Source organism: Theropithecus gelada, chromosome 9, assembly GCF_003255815.1.
Source record: "Theropithecus gelada isolate Dixy chromosome 9, Tgel_1.0, whole genome shotgun sequence".
Lineage (NCBI taxonomy): Eukaryota > Metazoa > Chordata > Mammalia > Primates > Cercopithecidae > Theropithecus > Theropithecus gelada.
In genome coordinates, this window is record NC_037677.1 from 92,891,662 (window position 1) to 92,918,446 (window position 26,785).

At 47.2% G+C, this 26,785-nt stretch overlaps 1 protein-coding gene across 1 annotated transcript in view; it reads right to left on the reverse strand.

The window, feature by feature from the left end:
- Window positions 1–26,785, reverse strand: part of TLL2 (tolloid like 2) — a 148,716-nt gene that overhangs the window by 97,635 nt on the left and 24,296 nt on the right. The window contains exon 2 of the mRNA XM_025396938.1: window positions 17,562–17,672. Coding sequence (XP_025252723.1) covers window positions 17,562–17,672 — 111 coding nt within the window. The remainder of the gene's footprint in view (window positions 1–17,561; window positions 17,673–26,785) is intronic.

Here is a 26,785-nt window from a genome sequence, read left to right on the forward strand (position 1 = left end):
ACACAAATTAGAGTTGTGAGGGGGCTTCAAGCACCACCCAAATGTAAAATGCCTTTGCCAGGCTCAGTGGCTGTGACAAGTGCACGCTGAGCCACCAGTGCACCCAGCTCCCTCAGGAGCTGGTCTACACATACAGGATGCCATCTAGCAGGGCAGGCACAGCTCACGGCCCCACGTGGGAAGTGAACCTGTCACCTGGCCTCATTAGTTTGTCAGTTTGACCAAATGAGTTAAAACTAATAGATGGAAAACAGTCATCTACTAATAAGTGGACTAGCCAGGGCAGCAGAACTGAGTTCTGTCAGGGCTGAACCAGGGCAGTCAAGTGGAGATCAGGACCCAGAGCCAACCAGGAACTCAAAGAAAGAAATGAAGAGAGGAACAAAACACCCAAGCCCTCTGTCAGGGCACTAGAGGAGCCCAGAGCTTTGAGGCAGGAGCCCAGAGCCTGCTGAATGCAGACCTTTTCTGTAGAAGCTGCCAGAACAGGCCAGGTACGGTGGCTGACACCTGTAATCCCAACACTTTGGGAGGCCAAGGCACGAGGATTGCTTGAGTCAGGAGTTCGAGACCAGCCTGGCCAACACTGTGAAGCCCCATCTGCACTAAAAATACAAAAATTAGCCAGGTGTGGTGGTAGGCACCTGTAATCCCAGCTACTTGGGAAGCTGGAACAAGAGAATCATGTGATCCCGGGAGATGAAGTTTGCAGTGAGCTGAGATTGTGCCACTGCACTCCAGCCTGGGTGACAGAGCCAGATTCCAACTCAAAAATAAATAAATAAATAAGAAGAAGGAGAGGAAGGAGAGGAAGAAGGAGAAGGAGAAGGAGAAGGAGAGGGAGAGGGAGAGGGAGAAGGAGAGGAAGAGGAAGGAGGAGGAGGAGGGAAAGAAGAAGAGGGAGTGGGAGAGGGAGTGGGAGAGGGACAGGGAGAAGGAGAAGGAGAAGGGGAGGAAGAGGAAGAAGGAGGAGGAGGAGGAGGAGAAGGAGAGGGAGAGGGAGAGGGAGGAGGAGGAGAAGGAGAGGGAGAGGGAGAGGGAGAAGGAGGAGAAGGAGAAGGAGGAGGAGGAGGAGAAGAAGAAGAAGAAGAAGGAGGAGGAGGAGGAGGAGAAGGAGAAGAAGAGGAGGAAGAGGAGGAGGAAGAAGAAGAAGAAGAAGAGGAGGAGGAGGAGGAGAAGGAGAAGAAGAGGAGGAAGAGGAGGAGGAAGAAGAAGAAGAAGAAGAGGAGGAGGAGGAGGAGGAGAAGGAGAGGGAGAGGGAGAGGGAGAAGGAGGAGAAGGAGAAGGAGGAGGAGGAGAAGGAGAAGGAGGAGGAGGAGGAGAAGAAGAAGAAGAAGAAGAAGAAGAAGAAGAAGAAGAAGAAGAAGAAGAAGAAGAAGAAGAAGAAGAAGAAGAAGAAGGAGGAGGAGGAGGAGGAGAAGGAGAAGAAGAGGAGGAAGAGGAGGAGGAAGAAGAAGAAGAAGAGGAGGAGGAGGAGGAGGAGAAGGAGAGGGAGAGGGAGAGGGAGAAGGAGGAGAAGGAGAAGGAGGAGGAGGAGGAGAAGAAGAAGAAGAAGAAGGAGGAGGAGGAGGAGGAGAAGGAGAAGAAGAGGAGGAAGAGGAGGAGGAAGAAGAAGAAGAAGAAGAGGAGGAGGAGGAGGAGGAGAAGGAGAAGGAAAGGAAGAGGAAAAGGAGGAAGAAGAAGAAGGAGAAGAAGAGGAAGAGGAGGAAGAAGAAGGAGAAGGAGAAGGAGAAGGAGAAGGAGAAGAAACACCTGCCAGAACATGGAAAGATTCAACCTGTGGCTGTCACAACTCCAGCTCCCCGACACCCTAGAATGTTGGCCTTGTGAGCGGCAGCAGTGCAGGCAGGGATGGATTGCTCACTTAGCACAGGCAAGCCCGGGGCAGGAAGCAGAGTGGTCAGATGGCAATTAATCCAACAACTGTAAGCTCCCTGGAGGCAGAAATGGTGTATTCCACCAAGGGACTTGCACAGTGCTTAACATGATACTGTTTCTGTATCAATAGTGTCTACATCACCTGCTTTCAAACAGGCTTGCAATTCCTTTTAAGAGAAGACATATCCATGATACATGTTTTCAAATAGAAATAAAAAATTCTTAAATGTAAACAGAAATGCAAATAGATATACCCCAAAATAAAGTTAATACAGTTTGAGGACTGAACACTGAATTTAAATCTGAGCTCTGAAAAGCAGAAAGGGTTGCCTACACTCAGTGATTAAGTCTTTCTCACTACCTGATTTGTCCTTACAAAAAAGTCTTAGGATTTTATCACATGGTCTTTGCATAAATGTAATAGATCCAATGAAGATTTACAGACGTCTCAGAAGGCAAGCCAGACTCATTAGGTCATAGGAAGAGTAGCAAGGAACTCAGGAGGTCAAAGAAAGGAAGAGACCAACTCCAGCCCTGTCTCGGGGAACTGGAGGAGAGAGGCAGAAAGAGTAGCAAGGAACTCCATCCCCTGTCCTTGACCTTTGTGGGACAGATGTCGGCTCTGTTCAAGAAGAACTGCAGAGCAGTGACCTTAACTTTAAGAGAGAATGTCGGTAAATTGAGGTTAAGGTAACCAGTGCTTTCTTGGGGGATGGCATTTGTCAGTAAAATGCAATGGTCCCTTTGTTTTAGAGAAGTTAATACCTACTAACGTGGTCCCCCCTCACTAATTGACTGGGGCAGGAAGAATCTGTCTGATGCTAGCACACGTGCAGGGCCATAAACCATCCCATGCAAAACACTGAGTGTGTTCTGTTTGTCTTTTCTGTGTCCCATCCTACCCCAGTGCCATCCAGTGCCCAGGACATGAGCATCTGTATTACAACAGGTTACAGAGACTGAACCCTCAAGAAAAGGAAGAAAAGAAGCTCCAGAAGAAGGATCTTCTTCCAGACTACCTGGCAATAGCTGAAGCTCTAGGATCCTCCTCCTTTAATGAAGAAGGGAAAAGCGGCCTTGACCAATGTCATGGGACCTGAATTAGGACCCAAGGTGGTGCCTCTTACCCACTGGCCCAGTATACACACTCAAATACCTAGAGCTGGCAGGGGGAGAGGCAGCAGGGAGCATGGGAGTGAAAGGGGTTGGGTGTGAAGATGAATAGGGAGTGGTGGGGACTTCGGCTCACCACAGAGTGCAAGCCGTTGTTATGCAACTCTGTTGATTGTTGCCATGTGGGATTACTGGACCAGTGTGGCCAAATGTTCCCGCTTTTCAGGAGAAGCCAGAGTTCTGGATTTTTATGAGAAATCTGATTTTTAAATGTTGGCAGTAAATTAGAAAGATGCAAGCACTACAAAACAAACAAAACACATCTGCAGACAAGATTTGGCTGTCAAGCTGACCACGCAGGACGTCTCACTTGAAGGTGAATGGGAAAGTCATGCCTATAGGTGATGCCAATGTCAGAGGAGAGGGGGAGTCCTTGGGAAATGGCAGCCAAGGTCCAGGGATGAAAGAGGAGACAGAGAACCTGGGAAGCAGAAAGCAAGGAGCGGCGGGAGCTAGAGGTGGGTGGGACCAAGTCCACCAGCTCAGAGCCAAGGCCAGCTGGGCCTTTCCTCAGTGTTTGTGGGCAAACAAGGCTCCTTAAAGAGGACCGAAGAGAAATAGGATGACCAGAACACAGAAGAAGATTCCAATGGCAACTTCACCACCATCACCTTCTCTCTCTGGATCTCCTTGGAAACCACAGAAATAATGACCTACAGACCTTGGTATAAACAGCTCCAGCAGAAATGCAGCTTTGTCTGGGCCATCATGCACTGGGTACCAGGAAGGGGAGCCTCATCCCAGACTCACATCAGCAGGGTCCCACTGAGGCTCCTCAGGCTGTGTCCTCAGCCCTCATGGCCGGACCCACTTGTCGGGTGCTCAGTTTCACACCCCTTATGCAGGCAGCCTGGTCTTTCTGCACCTCCTCTCTCCAGCCCACTGTTGTCTGTTGTTTTCTAAGAAGGGATAAAGGAAGCTCACAGCCACATCACTGCCAACACCTCTGGGAGCCCACTAGTGGGTCTCTGCAAGGCTTCTGGTTAGATATGATCTCAGCAGACTATTCTGAAGTTCCACGAGGCATCAAAGGAAGGAGAACCAAGACACTGTGGTTATCTAATCAGTAATGCATGCAGCAGACACCATGTATTCAGTCCCCATTACACTCAGGGAATTTGGCAAAAGAACCCAAGGACTCATTCTTGGACCTCGGGAAGCTTAGAGTCCAGCACTCCATTTTATAGATGAGGAAACCGAGGTCCCCCAAGGTGAAGTAACATCTTCAAGGTCTGTCATGTCATAGGTAACTCTAAGAATGGTGGCACTGGTTTTATAAAAAATTAGTTCATCGTCATGGCCAGTAAGAACATGTTTGAGTAGCAAATGCATTTGCAAGAAAGGTCAGTTTCCAGCTGTAACAAAGTAGACCCATCTAAAAAGAGGCTAGGAAATACAAGAGCAAATATATATAGCTTTACAAAAACTAAGATGCTAAGTTTAAAAATTTAGGGATTTGGGGGAGTTTTTTTTTTTTTTTTCCTTTTTAAGAAACAGGGTCTTGCTCTGTCTTGCTCTGTCACCCAGGCTGCAGAGCAGTGGCTCACCGCAGCCTGGAAATCCCGGGTTCAAGCACAATCATAGCTCACCATAGCCTGGAAATCCTGGGCTCAAGCAATCCTCCCACCTCAGCCTCCCAAGTAGCTGGAATTACAGGTATATGCCACCACACCTGGCTATTGACTTTTACTTTTACTTTTTGTCGAGACAGAGTCTTGCTATGCTCCCCAGACTGGTCTCAAACTCCTGGACTCAAGTGATCCTTCTGCCTCAGCCTCCCAAAGTGATTACAGCTGTGAGCCACCATGCCTGGCCATAAAAGATCCTTTATTTTGTCAAAAAGAATTCACCACAATGTTCTTATAAGTCATGGTGGAAACATTTTTTCTATATATGACACTATACTGGAAAAATGTATTGGAGGCTACATAACTAAAAAGCCTTTAGTAGGGTTTATTTCATTTCGTTCTGCTTTAGATATCAACTACTATTTAAGAACAAGAAACACAGAATTCCATTCAATAAATACAAACAAAAATATATACACAGCTAAAAAAAGGAAGAGTGGAATCAGATTAAGAAAAACCAAAAGAGGGATGCTTGAGAGGCTGAGACACAGTCTTTCTGTTGATCAAAGCTGAGAAGCCAAAGACTGAATCCTCAACCGATACATATGATACACGTGATCCCCAGCACTCATGAGACTGTGTCCCCAAGTTCCATGTATTAAGATGGCTGGTGAGAACTCAAAGTATTTTCCCATGACAACGGCATTATAAATGGCCATGTAGGGGTGGTACTCCCAGGCTTGGTCCTTAAAACCAGGTGAACTCAAAAGGAAGCTGGGCTACCCCTGGGGGTCAGTTCGCTCGCCCATCATCTCCCCAAACCAGAAGCTTCTCCCTCATTCATTCATTCTCTTGGGCCACAGATGTGGAGCTACCATCTGTTCTCATTATTACTTCATTTCCACATCCTCCCTCCCCAGCACTCCTTGTCAGCCTTCTGCTTGGCTCATTTTATAACCCCCTCCCTTAGAGATCTCTTCCATTCTCAGAACTCCCACAGTGCCTTACACAGGTAGCTGCCGGAGGCATTCAGTAGGGGACACTGCAGCCGAGGAATCATGATGGGGCTCCAGCAGGCTGGCCATGGGGGACAGGTGCAAGAAGAGGAGACAAAACAAAAATGAGAGGTACTTCGTGGCCCCTAAGAAGAGAGATCAGCCTTGCTCCTTTCTCTCCAATTCCTAGTCCAGTCCCCAAGAGGCCAATTCTACTCTGTTTTTAGAGGGCCATGAGAATATACTTTTTTTTTTTTTTTGGGAGATGGAGCCTCGCTCTGTCACCCAGGCTGGAGTGCAGTGGCGCCATCTCAGCTCACTGCAAGCTCCGCCTCCCGGATTACACCATTCTCCTGCCTCAGCCTCCCGAGTAGCTGGGATTACAGGCACCCGCCATCACGCCCGGCTAATTTTTTGTATTTTTTAGTAGAGACGGGGTTTCACCGTGTTAGCCAGGATGGTCTCAATCTCCTGACCTCGTGATCCACCCGCCTCAGCCTCCCAAAGTGCTGGGATTACAGGCATGAGCCACTGCACCCAGCTGAGAATATACTCTTAAAAGACGCTCTTCTATTTGAGCTATCTTGAGTGGGATTCTGTATCTCACAACTAAAAGAGCCTTGGTTAGAACGTCAGGTACTAAACTCTTGTTTGTCCCAAATTTCTTAAGCTCGTCTCCAAGTTTTGATTCAGGCTCTCAGATTCATGGCCCATGAGGATGCCCACTCCCCGGATGGACACTCAAGAGGAGGCACCACCCCTGCCCCACCTAGCCCTGCACCCCACCGTGGCCCCAGGTGGACTCCCAGCCCAGCTTCTCCAAATCCTGACAAACGCGCTCATAATAAAAATTAACTTAAAGGTGAATTTGCTTTTCCAAACACTTCAAGTTCTCAGTGAACTCTGGCTTCAATCCAAGGTATAAGTCAGCCCCTGAATGAGGCCCTGGAGGATGAGATGATCAACTCCTTATGCTGCATTCTTTTTCCTTCCCCAAGAGCAGATGTGCACGTTATCAGATGCCTCCTTATAATCTCAAATCATCTTACTAAATTCAAAACTTTATGGGTGGAATAACTGCCAGGCTGCGCCTGATTCCTGTGCTGACATCCCCCTCCTTTCCAGCTAGCACCTGCTGATTGCTCTCTGCAGGCTGAGCCCAGCCCTGGCTCTGGGGCCAGCCCTGTCCTCTGTCAGAGGGATTTCAGGGGTTTGGACTCAACACACGAGAGTCTCAGCAGCACACCACCCTTCCCTCCAGTCTGACTCTGACCTGGGCTCCGATTTTGACTTGTGGATTTCTGTGTTATTTCTAACTCTTGCTGCCATCTTATTCTCTCAGGCCAGCTCTCTGCTTTCCTCCCTAATCCTTATTTCCTACAAGAACCAGTGGCTCTTGCCTTGTTCTTCTGAGCTCCCAGCATGGAAGAAGAAGCCTGCTTACAGCCTCTCTGATGGGATTTGCCTGGGTCTCTGGCCCACACACCCCAGCCTCCCTGTGCCTGTGCCTCTGCTCTGCCTCTGGTGGGGCCCTGTGCACCCAGGCTGGACCCCCACCACCAGCCTCCTGCCTGAGTGACAGCTCACCTGGGGCCTTTCTTGTAGGTGTGGGTTCTGCCTGCCTTGGGAGGGCAGTGGCTCCCCCACCCCAGTGGGGCTTTCATCCTGGATCCCACCCTCCAGTGCCCCCAGAGCACGACAATCATCACTCCCATATTAAAAACACAATCTCCTTAATGGTGGGAGAAAAAGCGGTTGCTGCTGTATCCTTGGTGCTGAGCACAAAAGAGGTCCTCAATTAGCATATTTTACATGAAGGAAGGAGAGACAGAGAGAAAGCAATCATAATCATGAAATTGGCATCAGAGAGGCAGCAGAGCTGTGGGGTCAATCCCAGGGAAGAGTGTGGGGAATGACAGGCTAGGAGGGCGTCATGTGAAGATCAAGTTCTGACCTGTGGGAGCCAAGAAGTCTTGTGGGCGGGGCAGGGTGACGATGAGCTGGACACTCCCGAAGGTCTGAGAGAGGCAGGCTGAAAGTGCTTGGGGACCCTAGCAAGCTCTCCCTGGCTTGCAGACATAAGGACCACATTTTCCATCTGAGAATCTGTACAAAGGGTCCTGTAAAGAGAAGCTAATGACCACGTGGCTAAAGGGTGTCCTTTCCAGACACTCCCTGCAAGGTGATGTGGGCCTGCCCAGCTCCATTCCTGAGCCTGAGAATTTCTCTTGCTGCTGGTACCCATCCCCAGCAGGGGGTGGGAGGCATCACACATTCAAACAATCCATCCTACCCCCTGACAGCCTCATGGGGGAGCAGGAGAGCAGGCGAGGCCATCAGGCAGTCTTGAGCCTCCTGGCCCCATCCACAGTTCACACGTGTTTGTCTGGCACCACTGATGTACCCAGCCTGATGCTGGAACAAAAGAAGAAGGGCCAGACTGTCACTGCTGTTGACAGTCTGGTTGATGGGTCGGGCAGATGCTGAATAAATAATAGCAGGCAGGATGAGGTTTAGCCTCCCTAAGCCTGCAGAAGACATCTTGTGCACCCCCAGCACCTCTCAAGGGGAGTGATGGAGAGCCTAAGTCTTCAGCAGCTCAAGGAAACAGGGTCAGAAGTGATGCCAGTGGCTGTTTCTAGAAGCAATGGAGTGTAGGAGCTAAAAGCAGGACCTCTGACACTTCAAAGACTAAAGTCCTAATCTTGGCTCTGCCAATGATTAGCTGTGTGCTCACCAACAGCTTACTTACCTCTCTGAAAATTCATTTCCACACCTACACGTACTAATAGTACCTATCACATAGAACTGTTGTGTGAAGATTAAATAAAATGTCTATAAAGCATTTAGCCTATAATTGACACAACAAATGGTAGTTGTTCTCATTCTTTTATTGTTACTACTAAAGGAATCAGCACTGAATCCATTCTCAGATCCTTCTCAGGCCAACTTTGTGATGACCCCAGAGTGTGGCTCAGGACAACTCAGGAAGTCTTTTTTTTTTTTTTTTTTTTGAGATGAAATCTTGCTCTGTTGCCCAGGTTGGAGTGCAGTGGTGCGATCTCGGCTCGCTGCAGCCTCTGCCTCCTGTGTTCTAGTGATTCTCCTGCCTCAGCTTCCCAAGTAGCTGGGATTACAGGTGTGTGCCACCACATCTGGCTAATTTTTCATGTATTTTCAGTAGAGATGGGGTTTCACTATGTTGGTCAGGCTGGTCTGGAACGCCTGACCTCAAGCAATCCACCCGCCTTGGCCTCCCAAAGTGCTAGGATTACAGGCGTGAGCCACCGTGCCCGGCCACTTGCGAAGTCTTTATGTTGGAGATTGATTCAGAGATTTCCCTTGTGCTGGCTGGAATCCAAATCCAAGCATGTGATAGAGTATACTGATGCAGGCCCAGCTCCAGAATCCCCTGCAGGTTCCGGAAGAGCGCCAAAATGAAGAACTCCAAGAGTCTTGGGCATTCAGGGAGCATGGGGTTTGGCAGACAGAAGTTGGGGGTCGCAGAGAGAAGAGAAGACAAGAGAGCCAGCAAAGGGCCAACCCTGTGGGTATTACCGTTATTATTTTTGGTGTCAGACCCTGGAATAAGTGCTTTACCTATCACACTTATTTAATCCCCGCTGTGACGCAGGTATTATTATTCCATCTTACAAATAAGGAATGATTTGCTCTAAGTCCCACAGCTAATCAGTACAGAGCCAGGGGCGCAAACTCAGGCCTGCTGGGCTCCGACAGCCATGTCTTACCGCACGGCAGCCCTCCAAGGTCCTGAGGCCCATGGGCACAGCTCCAACAGTGGGGAGGCACACTAAAGACAGGACTGGGGTCAGAATTTCGTAACTTGAGATCCATGGATCTCAATCTGAAAATTGCAAGCACAATTGTGTGTGTGTGTCTGTGTGTGTGTGTGTGTGTCTACCTATGAGAAGGTTCATAATGTTCATCAGATTCTCAAAGGAGTCTGTGAATCTCAAAATGTCAAGCACAACATACTTAGAGAAAAGAAGCCACCAGGACCTTCTTCTCCGGACCCACTTCTCACCTAGGTTTTGAGGAGACAGTGGAAAGATAGGGATGTATAAGAGAGCTCCCTGATGGGCCCCTGTGACTCTCCAGATTTCCAAACCTGTGGCCCTGGCAGCAGAGGCCCTGAGATTTCTCAGAGATAGCACTTGGCAATGCATGATGTGAGAGAAGACAGACTTGAATCCAATGAACTGGCCCAGCAAGAGTTCAGCCTGACATTCATTCACAAAATCGAGACATCGTCCCTTCTGTAGGATATCACAGGGAGCACCCCACTGATCCATTCTCATTTGGACACTCGGCAGTCAGTAGCACTCCTACCCCAACAAAGAAAACTAGTGAAATGATGAAGCCATGTCTACAAAGCTTAGGGAATGTTTCCACAGGGGTAGAGGCTGAAAAATTACAGCCCCATCTATAAGTTATCTCAAGAGCCTCAAAGTTGGGCCGAGTGCAGTGGTTCACACTTATAATCCCAATACTTTGGGAGGCTGAGGCAGGAGGATTGCTTGAGCCCAGGAGTTCAAGACCAGCCTGGGAAACAACATGACACCTTGTCTCCACAAAAAATACAAAAATCAGCCAGGCACGGTGGCATGTGCCTGTGGTTCCAGCTACTCAGGAGGCTGAGGTGAGAGGATGGTTGGAACCCAGGAGGTTGAGGCTTCAGTGCACCACTGCACCCAAGACAGAGTGACAGAGCAAAACCCTGTCTCAAAAAAAAAAAAAAAAAAATTCAAAGTTAAAAATATTTTGGGAACAGAAACATGTTGGATCTATTTTTAGAGTCTCAAACCTTGGAAAGCAGAGCCCAGAAACCCGAAATCCAAGTTCTCTGATTCTGGACATTGGGTTTCTCTTGGGCATGCATTGGTGTTCAATACCTACCTTTAGCCCTGTAATGCCTGATAGCCTTTGGTTCCCCTTTTTTCTTTAGCCTGAAACACCAGCACTCAAATCCAGAGCTCAAACTGGCTTGAAGGAAGTCAGAATGTGGTTCCATCAGCCCCCCTGATCAGATAGGAACACTGAGACCAGGTGAGAGTAATGTGTGCCACTCAAAGTCATGGACAGCATACGGAAAGGAACTCTAGGAACCAAAGGGTCTGTGGATAAAGAAAGAATCCAAGGCTGGGCGTGGTGGCTCACGCTTATAATCCCAGCACTTTGGGAGGCTGAGGCGGGTGAATCACTTGAGATCAGGAGTTCAAGACCAACCTGGCTAACATGGTGAAACTCCATCTCTACTAAAAATACAAAAATTAGCTGGGCATGGTGGTGGGCGCCTGTAATCCCAGCTACTCGAGAGGCTGAGGCAGGAGAATCACTTGAACCTGAGATCATGCCACTGCATTCCAGCCTGGGCAACAGAGAGAGACTCTGTCTCAAAAAATAAAATAAAATGAAAAAAAGAAAGCGTCCCTATGATTCAGAGACAGGGCCCAGAGAGGGGACATGTCTCAGAGTCTCTCCTGCTAATGTATTATCTTGAACCCGATGCCCAAACCGTTGGGGTTATGCAGACATCCTACACAGATGGCAGGTGTTTAGGAAGTGAGGATTTAGAGCAAGGTTGATTTCTTAAATAGAGATGGACATGGCCCAGTGGCTCAGAATAGATGAGGCGGGAAACATCAACTTCCATCCGAGCCAATAAGTAATTAAAACCATTTCCCCTTTCAAAGTCCTCATTACAAACGTCAAGAAATCAGATCCAGATTTCCTCTTCAGGTACATTTGCAAAGATGGACTTGCCCAACACAGACTTCCTGGACTCTTAAGGGAACAAACAAACAAACAAAGTTGACAGCATCAGTCACACAGGCTTCTCCTCCACATCTCACGTGGCTAACAGGAGAGGTGTCTAAGAACCCAGGAATGGGGCTGTCAGGTTCGGCCACCGTCCCATCGAAGAGGGTGCAAGAGGGTCGGAAAGTTTGTGCGCGCCTGTGTGCGTGTCTGTGTGTGTCTCCCGCTAAGTACTTCCTTCACTACACAGCTAATCCGATTAGCAGCTTTAGGAAACTCTGCAATGTTAATTCAAGGGCCCCATTCATAGAACAGCTTGCCAATGCCTGCCCAGGACTCCCATTCTTCTCACTGCAAATAAAATGCACACAGAAGGACTTTCTCTCCCTGAAGAATCCATTCTTGCCGCCTTGCCCCCACACACATACAAAATGCAACTGCCATATCCTCCAGCAGCCCCATGGCAAGGGAATGGGCCCATCGGAGAACGGGGGAGAAAGAGCAGTTCTCTCCATCCCAAGCACAAAATGAGTCCAATTTTAACAGCACCATCTACCCAGGCGATCTCCCCAAGCTGGGAGGCGTGCAGAGTAAAGAGGCGTCACGAATGCAGCTGGGTAGAGATGGATAAAGAGGCTTGAATGGGTCATCCAGCCTTTCTGGGGGCCTTCATTTCCTTACGTGTAGAATGGGGACTTTGAGCAGAGGGGACAGCTAGAACAGAGGCCGTCAGGAAGGAAATTGGGGGCCTGCACAGGCACACATCATTGCATTTGGCTGGAGGACCAGGAGTGGGAAGAGAGGTTGGATAGATAGATTGTGGACATAGCGTGAAGGGTCTTAAGAGTCCGACCAAGGAATGTTTCTAATAAGCAAGGGGGAGTTATTGAAGGTTATAAAGAGCACAGCTGTATTAGTTTCCTAGGACTGCCATACAAATTACAGCTGGGTGGCTTACAACAGAACTCTATTCTCTCACAATCCTGGAGGCTAGAAGCCTGAAGTCCAGGTGTTGGCAGCATTCTCCTGGAATACTTGAAGGGAGAATCCAACTTTGTTTCTGCTTAGCTTGTGGTGGCTCCTGATAACCCTGGTGTTCTTGGCTTGTGGCTACATCACCTCAATCTCTGCCTCTGTCTTCACATGGCCTTCTCTCTGTGTCCTCTTCTTTTCCTATAAGCACATCAGTCAGCGGATTTAGGATCCACCCTAAATCCAGGATGATCTCACCTCAAGATCCTTAACTAATTAGATCTGCAAAGATTCTATTTGCAAATAAGATTACATTCTGAGGTTCCAGGTAGACATGGGTTTTGGGAGGACCCACTACAGTGGTCACAAGGTTGCCAGGAAGATAAGCTAGAAGCTGAATGGAGTAAGAAAGACTAGAGGCAGGGAGACAAATTGGCATGAAATTGACACAGCTCATGGCCCCAAATGAACAGAAGACATGCTCCCTGCTGTGAATCCTAAAGCTGTCAGTGACTTTTTGTGGACACTGCAGTACCCGAAGTGCGCTCTTAAGCCAATCCAGGCATAAGGTCTTGGCTCACCATTGGCACAGAAAGACTGCAGCCTGCTTTCCAAGTGACAGCAAAGGAATGACCACCTGCACTCTTGTTCTCAGCTCCTCTAGCTGGCAATATGACGGGCAGGTTGGTAAAGTAGAAGACACAGCAACCTTGGAGTTGAGAAACTTGGATTCTAGTCCTGATTCTGCTACTGACTAAATTTGGGCACATCTAGCAAATAAGGCTGACTAGGTCACCTCTAGGGCAACTGACATGGTTTCCTTCTGCAGCCGAAAAAGCAGTTCCAAGATCACAGAATAAACAGGCAAAGGAGGCCTCTGGGGCTGCACTGCAGGGTTCTGGACCCTTCCCCCCATGTCCCCCTCCAGGGACCTCAGACCTCTCCCTTTGAGCCCTCTCCCTACCCTCCAACAAAAGAAACAGAATGATAGTTTGGCTCTGTGTCCCCACCCAAATCTCACCTTGTAGCTCCTGTAATTCCAAGTGTTATGGGAGGGACCCAAAGGGAGATGATTGAATTATAGGGTGGGTCTTTCCCATGCTGTTCTTGCAATGGTAAATGGGTCTCACGAGATCTGACGGTTTTAAAAATGGGAGTTTCCCTACATAAGCTCTCCTTGCCTGCCCCCATCCACACAAGATGTGACTTGTTCCTCCTTGCCTTCCGCCATGTTATGAGGACTCCCCAGCCACGTGGAACGGTGAGTCCAGTTAACCCTCTCTCTTTTGTAAATTGCCCAGTGTCGGGTACAGCTTTATCAGCAGGGTGAAAATAGACTAATACACAGAGGCACTTACCAAAGCTTGGAAATGAGAGTAACTTGCATCTAAAAATACATCTTCCCACACATTTGGACGTAGAAAAAGAGGGTAAAGGTGTGATTCCTTTTTAAAGATTTTTTAAATTAAAACAAATGTTTAAAAATATATGCAGAAAGTTATTCATAGAAACGTTTCTTCTAAGAGGAAAAAAAATACAGAAAAAAAATGGGAAACAACCTTCACATTTATCTATAAGGGCTTAGTTAGGTAAATCACGGCAGAGTTGCACATTGGACCACTACTGCCGTTAAAATAAGAGAGACCACAACGTGCTGCATAACAAGATGTCCGTGATAAAGTGTTAAGTAAAAAACACACACAACGCCAAAGCACATTGAGTAAAATCCCTAATCCCTTTTATGTTACACACAGACACACATACACACACATACACACACATGCACACACACAGCCCGAGCACATTAAGTCTGGAAAGAATCCAGCAAACTGGTAATGCCAGGGATCTTTGGGACTCAGATAACAGGGGATTTTCACTTTCCACTTTATACAATTATGAGCTATTGGACTTTTTTTTTTTTAAACAACAAGCAGCACTAGTTTAATCAACAAAAACAATAAAAAATATTCCCATTCTGACGATAAAATAACTATTCCTACTATTCTAGGTAGATGCAAAGTACTATTGGCCCTCAGAGAAAAATGATCAGGATAAAAATCACTTTGCCATAAAAACACACTAGAAAAGTGTGTTTCAAGCTTGGGAAGGAGGAAACACCAAGTATTATGTATTTCAAAGGCCTCATTCCTAAGCCCCCACATTCCCTCCGTACCCAGCAAATTTCCCTCATTCTCCACCTGTTTTAATTTTAATTTTAATTTTTTTAGAGACAAGGTTTCACTCTGTCGCCCAGGCTGGAGTGCAGTGGTGTGATATTGCTCACTGCAGCCTCGACCTCCCAGGCTCAAGTGATCCTCCTGCTTCAGCCTCTCAAGTAGCTGGGACCACAGGGGTGACATGCCCAGCTCCCCACTCTCCACTTTAATCGTAAACCCTCCCAGGTCAGTCTTCTCTCTGCGAATATTAATAATAATGAGGAGGAAGCAGATGAAATTTATAAGCATTTGTTATGTGCCAGGCACTGTGCTAAGCACTTTGCACATATTCTTTCTTTTCATCCTCACGGCATTACTCTGAGGTAACTATTATTGCTATTTGCATTTGACAGATGGGGAAACTGAGGCCCAGCTTAAGGGTGCAAGCCCAGGCAGTCTGACCCCAAAGCCTGTGACCACGGTCAACGCTCTCACCACCCTTCTGGGAGCAAAGCCCTGCTGAGGCTCTGGATCTCTAAGGCCCTGGGAGATGGCTCCAGGGTCTGCCGTCTTCATCTGCCTCCACCTCCTCTCTGGTGATGTTGGCCAGCACCTTCTGGGTACAAGGTCCTGGCCCAGACTCTGGGGCATCTAAATCCTGGCAGGATGTAAGCTCCATGCTCTATCAGCTCTATCAGCTCACAGGAGAGAAGGGAGAAGACAGGCCTCCGAGTTCTTAGGTCATGTCCACCTTGAGCAAGTGGCATGAGGGAGAAGGCAGGGCTGCTGGGCTTCCTCCACTGCAGCATCCTCAGGCAGCCTTCCCTCAACACAACCCTCTAGGAGCTAGGCATGCAGCTGGCATGGTGGCTGGCCACTGCCCCGCCTCTCTTTGGGGTCTCTCACTCCCATCTGCCAACCTTAGGCCCCCAAGGACAGCAGGAGAGCTGAGAAAGGCAACCCTGAGCATTCTTGATGGTGGGCAGGCGTCAACTCAGTGAGACCCAAACCGCGGAGACCAAGACTCAAAGGCCTTACTGGATCCTGCCCAGACACCGCTCCTGTCTTCTAAATGAGTACGCATCTACTTAGAGCCTAAAGTGGTACAACCACTTTGGAGGACTCTCCAACAGTACCTACTAAAGCTGAACTGTGTGTGCCCTATGACCCAGCGACCCCACTCCTGGGCACAGGCTCAGTGGAAATGAGTGCTCGTGTTCTCCAAAACACTATGTCTAAGAATGACAGCAGCAGCTGTATTTGTCATAACCCAAACCACAAACTGCCCACATGTCTGTCAACTGAAGAACAAATAAACCAGGGTCCGTTCACACAATAGAATACTGCACAACAATGAAAAAGAGCAACACAACAACATGAGTGAATTTCAGTCACAGGCCGCCTAAAAGAATCCAGACACAGAGTAATACAGACTGTACGACTCCATGCAGGTAAAAGGAATCTGTGGTGATAGAGGTCAGACCAGTGGCTACTTTGGGATGCGTGTTAACTGGGAGGGGTGTGTGGAGTCTCTGGGGTCTGGAATATTCCTTATCTTGGTCTGGGTGGTAGTCCCATGGGTGTGTACATATGTAAAAGTTAATCATGCTGTATGTTTGAGATATGTGAAGTTCACTATTTTTAAGTAACACCATCAAAAATGTTTTAAAAATATTTTAACTACACACACAAGGTTACAGTCAGGTCAGCTTCTCTAGGCCTCCAGGTAAGAACTGGGGAGAAAAGTGTGATTAGATGGAGTGGTAGAATTATGCAAAGATGCTTCCCTTGGTTAGCGTTTAAGTAAAGTTCTGGATATATTGGTATTAAAAATAATTGAAAACTCCATTTACAATGTGAATAGACTTTCAAACCTTATACAAGACCTCAAAAATCCTAAGAAATGACACTCATGAAACAAGACACCAAAAAGAAATCCTAAAGTACATAACTGCTCCACCTTCCCCCCAGCCACTGGCGATAGGTCCCTGTGGCCTCCTGGCAATGTCAGCCCTCATCCACCAACCCCTGCAGGGAGCTTTGAAGGCAGTTCCCTGTAGCTGCTCGCGTTCCTCATGAACTGCGGGAGGTGCCCCAGGCACATGCCCACCTACTTCCCTCCAGGTTCCAGAGATCTTCCTAGATGTCACCACGTACATGAGCAGCCTGGAAGAGGAACTGCCTGATACAACCCTCCCCCGAGCACCGTCCCCACTGTAATCGGCATAGTGAGGCTGCCCAAGCAGCCAGCCAGGAACCCAGCACCCCAACGGCACCTGGTGGGCTGCAAAGAGCAGTGGTAGAGGGGCCTCCACCCTGGCACCCCTGATTTCAAGATGAGCCAGTCATGCTCCTATTCACCAGAACCCCTACCGCCCAGTGGGCAAAGCCCAAGCTCATGAGCTCGACAGACAAGCCCTTCACCGTCCACCCCAGCTAACTTCTCCAGATGCATCTCCTGCCACAGCCCACCCCAAAGGGCTGCCCTCCAGTGACTTGCACCTTGCCTCTGTTCCTCAAATAGAGTCCCCTCATACTTCCTGCCTTTGCAAAAGGCTCTCATTCCACCTGAAATGCCCTTTTTCCCACTGAGGACTCCTCACCCTTCAAGACACCACACACGAGTGCCCATTCACATGACACCAGGCAGGCTTCTCCACTCACTCTCTGTCTTCCCACTGCTCGTGGTTTCTCACACACTTGCTATGAGGTATTATGGTTATCTGTTTCCATTTCACTTGACTCTCCAATCTGGAAAGTGCTGAATCCTGAGGCCAGAGTCCTAAGAACCAACACCAAGCTCCAGCCTGAACCCTCTGATAAAGAGGCAAATGGAGATTTTCTTAGAAGAATCAGCAAACTTGGAAGCCCCAGCTCCACTGGCTCCAGTGGAGGAGGAGAAGTGACTCCTCTGATTTTCCACAAATAGGGGGGCATTGGACTAGCAGGTCAAATACCGATGACCTGTCGTCCACATCTCCCCCTGCTGGAGTCCCTCGTCCCTCCCGTCAGGGCAGGAGAAGGGAGGATGTAGTACCTACCTGTGCTGTGTCCAGTTGCCCCCACTGTTTGCTTGGTCCAGTCTCTGACTTTGTCAATGTGAAAGAGCTTCAAGTCATCTTCATCTAAGGCAATGTCTCCCCAAAAGACAGCTGGGAAGAAAACACATAAGTGGGTGAATTTATGGTGGAAGTCAAGAAAAATGGATTCACTAATGCCCCAAAGAGCATTGGGTGTTGGGTAGTAAACTTTGGAAAAGACAACCCGTCCAATAAAATTTCTCCTTGAGCCAAAGAGACAGGGCTGGTGGAGGCAGAGGAACAGCAGGTATTAGTTCTGTGCATCAGAGCCCTGCGGCTGGGCCAACCGCCATGAAAATCCACATCCTAAGTCTGCAAGGTATTTTGAAAGGTCACCTGTCTTGTCTTCGCTCTAGGCAGCTCTGAGCAAAACTACCACAAAAAGACAACTGCTTCTTTCTTCTTTATGGTCCCCAGGATATAGAAGAAAACGAATAATGTGATAAATTATACTGTTGTCCATAATTTTTGTTGCCCTTCCCTGGGAAAACATTATAGTTCCCTGCCCTATTGGTGTCAGGATTGGCCACACAGCCTGCTCTAATTCAGTATGAGCAGAAGCTTTAAGATCTAGTACATGATTCACTGCGTCCTCTTTGCCCTGTCCCAGAAGACAAGCAGTGTTCTAGATGGGGTTCATCTGGGTTCCTGGGGATCACCCTAGGTTCTGGAGTAAAGATGATGTATAGCACAGTGTGGCTTATCAGGATGGATATGTAGCACGGATTAAAAAATGAAAACACTGTTTTATTGTCGGGGGGGAGGATGGATTTTTTTTTTTTAAGAGAGACAGAGTCTTGCTCTGTAGCCCAGTCTGGAGTGCAGTGTCACGATCATAGCTCACTGCAACCTTGGAAGCCTGGGCTCAAGCAATCCTCCCACCTCAGCTGCCTGAGTAGCTAGGACTCCAGACATGGGACACCACGCCTGGCTAATTTTTAAAATTTTTTTGTAGAGACAGGGTCTCACTATGTTGTGCAGTCTCGAATAATTCTCCTGCCTCAGCCTCTCAAAACACTGGGATTACAAGTGTGATGTTGTTTTCATAATCTTCTGAGATTCACGGGCATTCATTACTGGAACACAATCTCTGTATCCTCACTAATACAGAAATTGCTATCAGAAATAGTATGTTGTGTAACAAAAATCCATTGTCTTTGGGCCAGGTGTCAAGGAAACTGTTACCAGAGGCTGAGAGGAAGTCATCTCTGTGTTATGCGGTGACGGTGACGAAGCATTCAGTCAAAGTGTTGCCTGCCTTCACTCGGAAGACAGATGATGAACTGAATGTGCTATGGTTTCAAATGAAGACATGGAGTAAGAATGTTGATAGTGTGCCTTGATTGTTATTAACTATGTTTGACAAGGCACTACAAGAAAGAAACAGGCTCAAAAAAATGACAATTTTTGTAAGAATGACAAAGAATAGAGAGTCCAAAACTTCAGGGTCTTAGGGAGTTGGAAGAGCTAACCTATTCTCATAACTACAGAAAAAAAGAAGGCTGAGAACCTCGAGTAACAGAGGTTGATGAAAATTCAGCATTGTAGTGTCAAGAAAGGCCTTTATGGAAAACCGGAAGATTCTCTAAAAAGTAACTTAAATTTGTCATGAGACCCAGCAATTCAACTCTTAGGGATCTTCCCAAGAGAAATGAAAACACGTTCATACAAAGACATGTTCAAATGTTTATGGCGGCCTTCTTTCTAACAGCCCTAATCTTGAAACAACTTAAATGTCCATTAGCTATTGAAATGGACAAACACAATGTGGCATATCTATACAACGGAACTATGTAGCAATTAAAAGGAACAAACTATAGGCACAGGCTCCAATATGTATGAATCTCAAAAACATCATGCAAAATGAAATAACTGTTGCCAAACACTACATATTATATGATTCATTTGATATGAAATGTCTACAGAAGGCTAATTTATAGAAGTAGAAATATTTGGCTGAGTGCGGGGGCTCACGCCTGTAATCCCAGCACTTTGGGAGGCCGAGGCAGGCGGATCACGAGGTCAGGAGATCGAGACCATCCTGGCTAACATGGTGAAACCCCGTCTCTACTAAAAATACAAAAATTAGCCGAGCGTGTTGGCGGGCGCCTGTTGTCCCAGCTACTCAGGAGGCTGAGGCAGGAAAATGGCATGAACCCGGGAGGCAGAGCTTGCAATGAGCTGAGATTGTGCCACTGCACTCCAGCCTGGGCAACAGAGCGAGACTTCATTTCAAAAAAAAAAAAAAGAAGTAGAAATATTTGTAATTGCTTAGGACTCGGGGCAGAAACAAGGATTGACTGTAAATAAACATGCAGAAATTTGGAGGTTGCTGGAAATGCTCTACTGGATTGTAGCTATGGTTACACAATTATAAATTTACTAAAATCACATGTACACTTATGATAAGCGAATTACACAGCATGTAAATTATACTCAAGATGTCTGTTAAAGAAAAAAATTCAACCTTGTAGCAAGGACCAACCAAGATGGTACCTGGTAAATCCTTTCAGTTGGGAAAGAATTGTTCAGATAAAGAAAACTAAGAATATGTTTCTCTCAGAAGCTTCATAAGTGCAAGGTAGCAATAATTAAGTCTGGAGAGAGATAGACATGTTTAGAAAATAATTGTATGTGGCTATGGCACACACAGCTGAACCAAACAGATAAGAAGATGATTAATGTTGTAGAAAAGCATAGGACCAAAAAAAGTCATTAGCATGGCCTATAAGAGGCTGCCAATGTTTGACACTTAAAATGACACAAAATGACCCTTGGGCCCCCATCCTCGTATGGGAAAGAAACAGGCTGAAAAAGCTGCCCCCATGAAGGGCATATTCTCTGATGCCCTCTTCAGATGTGGTCAATAAGAATAAGGGAAAAGGAAGGGCAGGACCTCCCAGAGTCTGGAGCTCAAAGCCACGGAGGGAAAGTGAAAGGAGAGCTACTCGCAGGAGGTGGCATCAGGGCCTCATGAAGGAACCTTCCCCATCCTAGGGGCCCCTTGCAACATGTGTCCAGCCTGATTTCAGAACTGTTATGGATCAGTGACTGTTGTGCCTCCCAATCTTCCTGTTTCCAAATGGAAATGTTTGTTTCAGTTATCCTGTCCCTTATCTATCATTGTATATTGAGTATGTATTTGGGGGTGGGGTGGGGAAGTATATGATTGTTTTAAAGTTCACAAGTCTCTGGATGAAGAGGAGTCACATCCTGACTTAGTATAGAGACGATCACAAGATCTTGGACTTGGAGCCTGGTACCATGACTGGACCGGACTTTGGGGAAAGGTAAGTATGTTGTATATACGGGAGGAGAAGGGAAGCAAGTATTTGTTACAAGAGGGGAGGAGACCTGTGACAGAGTCTATTATTGTTCATCATTTTTGCTGCTTCTCCTGGGTACAAATTATACTTCCCACTCTCTCAGATGTCAGGCTTCACCATGTGATTTATTTTATTTATTTATTTTTTGAGATGGAGTCTCTCTCTGTTGCCCAGGCTGGAGTGCAGTGGCATGATCTCAGCTCACTGCAATCTCCGCCTCCCAGATTCAAGCGATTCTTATTCCTCTACCTCCCGTGTAGCTGGGATTACAGGCATGCACCACCATGCTGGCTAATATTTTTGTATTTTTAGTAGAGTTGGGGTTTCACCATGTTGGCCAAGCTGGTCTGGAACTCCTGACCTCAAGTGATCCTCCTGCCTCGGCCTCCCAAAGTGCGGGGATTACAGGTATGAGCCACTGCACCTGGCCCACCATGATTTTTTTCTGGCTAATGGAAGTGAGGGGAAGTGACATGTGTCACTTCCAAGCAGAACCTGTAAGACCCAGCACATGGTTTGCCATGTTCTCTTTTCCCAAAGCCATAAGACAAAGAATATTCCAGAAACAGGTTGCTCTATCAGGCTGAGACACAGAGTGAAGATGATATGATCCAGGGTGAACATGTAACATGAGACAAAAACTTCTGTGGTTCTAAAGCACGGATACTTAGGAATTATTTATTACTGTATCATAATCTAGATTATAATGATTGACACATACAGCCTTTGCAAAATGATCTGTATTCATATTCTGGCTCTGAAACTTATTAGCTCTGCAACCTCGCACATGTTACTCCACCTCACTGAGCCACAAATGATTCATCTATAAATAGAGATAATATTGCCTATTCTGGAAACCTGTTGAGAAAATTAAATGAGATCATGTACCCATAAGTACACACACACACATACCATGGCACCATGGCTTTCTTTTTTTCTTCAATAGATATAATCTTACTTCAGTAGATGTAATCTATTGAAGGAAGAAAAATAAAATTTGTGGAGCAATGAAGAACCAAGCCCTGTACTTGACACATTGATGCTTTCCCTGCAGAGATCAAACATAACTTGAAGTTTGAAACCCAAGTAATCCATCCAAGCTGTCCATATTACAAAATCTATAAACTGGCTCACACTTCTCCCTGTACTTGGCACATGGTAGGTGATTTCCCCGCAGAGGTCAAATATAACTTTCGAAACTTTGAAACCCACGTCATCCATCCACGCTGTCCATACTGTGAAATCTATGAATTGAGACTCATGCTCCTCACAGCACTCATTTTTATATTTCTAGGTCGGAGTTTCCCAGCTCTCCGTCCCCCTTTCTTATTTAGTTACAAGCCACCAGAGGCTTTTAAAAGAAACAAATGTGCAAAAGAATAAAGTTGAATTCCTACTTCGCACCATATACAAAATTTAACTCAAAGTGAATCAATGACCTAAATGTAGGAGCTAATACCATAAAACTATTAGAAGGAAACATCGGCATAAATCTTCATGATTTGGCAATGGCGTAGATATAACATCAAAAGCATGAGCAACCAAAGAAAAAATAAATTAGATTTAATCAAATTTATAAATTTTTGTGCATTGTGATATTATCATAAAAGGAGGACATTATCAAGAATGTGAAAAGACAACTTACAGAATGGGAGAAAATTTGTGCAAGTCATATATCTTATAAGAGCCTAGAATCCAGAATATAAAATGAACTCTTACAATTCAACAACAAAAAGGCAACCCAATTAAAAATAAGCAAAGGATCTGAAAAAACACGCCTGTAAGGAAAAGATATAAATGGCCAACACATGAAAAGATGCTCAAAAGCATCAGTCATTAGGGAAATGCAAATCAAAACCACAGTGAAGTACCACTTCACAGCCATTCGGATGGCTAGAATAAAAAATTAGAAAATAAAAAGTGTTGACTGAATGCAATAAATGTCTCTCAATTTAAAGCTTTTCTTGGGGACTCCAACTTTGTACAAGGCAGTCTATCTGACAATTCCTTGAATTCTGACTGTCACCTAGAACTCCCTTGAAATGTGTGGGAAGGTTGGCTAGGTCAAAGATGATTTCCAGCTGCCTGCACTGAGCCCTTCGGCTTCCCACTTTCCTGAAGATTTGGCACAAGACAGTCCACAGTGCAGCGCCACTTTTCCCCCATAGAAAAAGTGTCCCATGTCAATTATGGCAATGGCAATGGAGGCAATCAGGAATACTTCTCAAACCTTCTGAGAGAAGAAAGAGAGAAGCAAGAGGGTGGGAGAAGGGAACAGATGAACAGGCACTGGGAAAAGCACCCAAGCCAAGGAAGTAATACAGTGGTCTTCCAACTTCTGTGTTCACGTGTTCCTAAATCATTTGAAAAGCTACATATCCCTTTGTTAACCTGACACTTCAGATTTCTCACGATAAGTTTAAACACTTATTTTGCTCATGAGAAGAAAATAATAAATATTTTATAAGATGAGGATTGACTATATGTGGAATAAATGTTTCATGATATGGTTTGGTAAACAGGTTTAACTACCTTATGGAATAGCATGCTGAAACCGAAAGAAAACAAGAAAAATGTTAATCCTGGGTTTTATCCACATAGCTTGAAAAATTTAGAGGTTAAGTATATTCTAGTTATACTTAAGAGAATCACTATGATTAACTACCTGACTTTAGTTGTTCTGAATTCAAAATATTCCCCCCTGCCTCAAGCATTTCCCTTAATAGAAATTCCTATAGACAAGAAGAGACAGAAGAGCTGCAGGTCTAAGATACTCTGGCTCCTCATCGAAGAAGGCTGCTCTATAACCAACCATTTCTCATTTTTCCTTTGACACTTGGGGGTTTTGTACACAGTGGGATTCCAGATGGGTGACAGGTAAGCCTCTCTTCCGTGAAGTACAGGAAGGGCCACGCGCCAGCATCCTCCAGCTGTCTTAGCATAGAATTCTAGATGTGTGCTTCAGAACCCAGAAGTTCACTCCCTTGAACCATCTGTAGACAGCACCCCTGCGAAGTCCAATGCCCCTGCACACCGCAGTTTGAAGGCAGGCAGAGCATGGCAGAGGGGCCAAGCAAGGCAGAGCAGCGGGGGCAGCTCTGCACAGCCCCTTCCCAAAGTCAAAGGGCTGCTGGGAAACTCCTCCCACACTGTCCCCTGGGCCTGCTTAGCCTACTTGGTCTCCACCTCCTCATGCCCAGTGCTCAGGTATCCTCCTGACACCAAAAGGTGGGAGCCCCAGGCTGATTCCCTTGCAGGGGAATCCTCCACAAAGGCACTTTCTGCCTGCAGTCTTCATATTGTTCACCTGGGGAGGCAGGCTCATTAAAAGCATGTACTTTTAAGTCAGAAAGACCGGGGTTCCAATCCCAGTGCCATCATTGAAGAGCTGTGTGACCTCGGGTAACTCACTTGGTCTCTCTGAGTCATGGTTTCCTCATCTGGAAATAGAGGTGCCTAGCTAGTAGAAGTGTGAGCGAATTAAATGACATGAGGTCTGTTAAGCAGCCGGTGCCAGGCCTGGCCTGTGGCAAGCACTCAGTGAACAGTGGTGCCACTCCAACCTCCACTTTGTTCCTCCTGGTTCCTGTCTCTCCCCCTCCCCCACCTGTCCTCATCCAGAAGACCCCACCCTGCAAAACTCAGCTCAGCTTCCATCATCAGTATTTGCCCTCCCACCCCGACACACTCTTTCCTTTCTCTGTATTCCTTTAGGACAAATGGTCTCAACCAGACAATATTAACCAGACAGTGGGGGCTAAATCACACTACTATACTCACCTAACACTTAATGAGGCAGCACACGCCAGGCATTGGCAGGGGTAGGGGTGGGGGTTGGAGTAGGTGGAGTTGGGGGAGGGAGAGGAGATCACGTTTTCTGTAATGCTTTACAGTTAACACTGGATTGTACATAGGCATCGCTTCTTTTAGTTTTTGCATCAACCTATATTGGTCTCGTTCCAGTTTTACTGATTAAGAACCTGAGACTCAGAAAAGAGAATGACTTGCTTGGGGTCAAAGGGTCAGCAAGCAGCCGAGCCAGGACCCCAAGCCAGGATTCTTCCCAGTCCCCCAGCGGCTCCCTCAGCTCTTAGCATCTACTCAACTTCCCAGATTGTGCCAGAGTCTAAACGCCATGACGACAGGCTCCCATGTACATTTCACTTGTGAAATCCCATTTTATACTTGCCAAGGAAAGCCATCATATGGTGCTGTATGGGCCTAGTGGCTGACGGTAAAAGAACCTAATCAGATAGCCCCCGGCTCACGTCCTGCCTGGGAAGCCTTAGACAAATAACTTCACCTCTCTGAGTCTCAGTTTCTTCATCTTCCAAGTGGGAATAAAGAGTCATAGTATCTTCCACGTGGGGTTGTTGCAAGCATCAACTGAGATAATGTGGATCCGTGCTCAGCACAGAACTGGTACCATGCCCCACTCAGCAAATATGAGATGGAAGATCTGCACCCTGCAGGCACTGAGGTGGCCAGCCATGGCCCACATCAATGTGATATGCAGTGAGCTAAGAGACATTTTTACAGGTTTGATCCCCTTGGGACGCACTGACTTAGTGCTTGCGTGCCCAGCCCAGGACAACCCTTACCCACAACAGCTGCAAGAGGGCGTGGCCTGGCCCTTCTGCAGCACCCACAGGAAGCCCCCATGGTGTGGGACTGGATCCTACCCCACCTCAAGGCTCAGAGAGCCCCTTCCCATGCCAGCCCAGGCTCCCATGCTGCGGTCCTGCAGACTCTTCCCTTGTGTTCTATAGATCCTACCCCAGGATCCCACAGACAGTTCCTGTAGATCCCGCTCAAAGCCAGTCCAAGAAGGTCACCTGCTCTTCACTCAGAGGGGGCACAGCCCATGGCATGAGTCCTCAGCGCTGCCCCTTAGGCTCACAGATACAGCCTGCAAGCCAGAGTGGTGGCTGCACCCCAGGACACAGGTCTAGAATGTCATCTGGAGTCTCCAAGCCACCACTGCCTTCCATAGACAGCAGCATGTTCTGCAGGGGGTCTCAGTGATTCATTCAAGGTCCCATAGTGAGTCATTTGGCAGAGTGAAGACTCAAGTCCAGGACCACTCATAACAACGGGGTCTGAACCAGCAGGGCCCACATGCATCTGGGAGCCAAGGATGGAAACCCCTGTGTGGAAGGAAGAAGAAACTCACCTTGATACTCTAAATAAGCCAAAGGCTGCCGAGGGAACCTAGACTCCTGACACAATGCGTTCTTCATAACAGAGCTCCTTCCATGACGTGAAATGTGTGTCTTCAGAGAGAAGAGCAGGGCACTAAGGGGTAAGTTCAAAACCAGTATAGCCCAGGAACAGCAAAGAGCGCTGGGACTAATTGTGATGTGCGCCACGGGCATGAGTGCAGAGGGCAACCCTCGTGGCACACATTTGCCATCCTTGCCTTCCTCGTTAAGAAGGAAATCAGGGTAATGCTGCTGCAGGAGAGAACCAGTAGTTTGGTATCAAAGCAGCTGCTCTCCTAGAAAACCTAAAAGAATAAACTGAAGTAATCCCAAGCCAGGTGCAGTGGCTCACTTGTAATCCCAACACTTTGGGAGGCCAAGGTGGGAAGATCACCTGAGCACAGGAGTTTGAGACCAGCCTGGGCAACAAAGTGAGATGCCTGTCTCTACCAAAAAATCAAAACATTAGCTGGGCATGGTGGCACACTCCGGTGGCCCCAGCTACATGGGAAACTGAGGCAGGAGGATCACTTGAATCCAGGAGGTCGAGGCTACAGTGAGCCATGATGATGTCTCTGCACTCCAGCCTGGGCAACAGGGCGAAACCCTGTCAGAAGAGGGGAGGGGAGGGGAGGGGAGGGGAGGGGAGGGGAGAGAG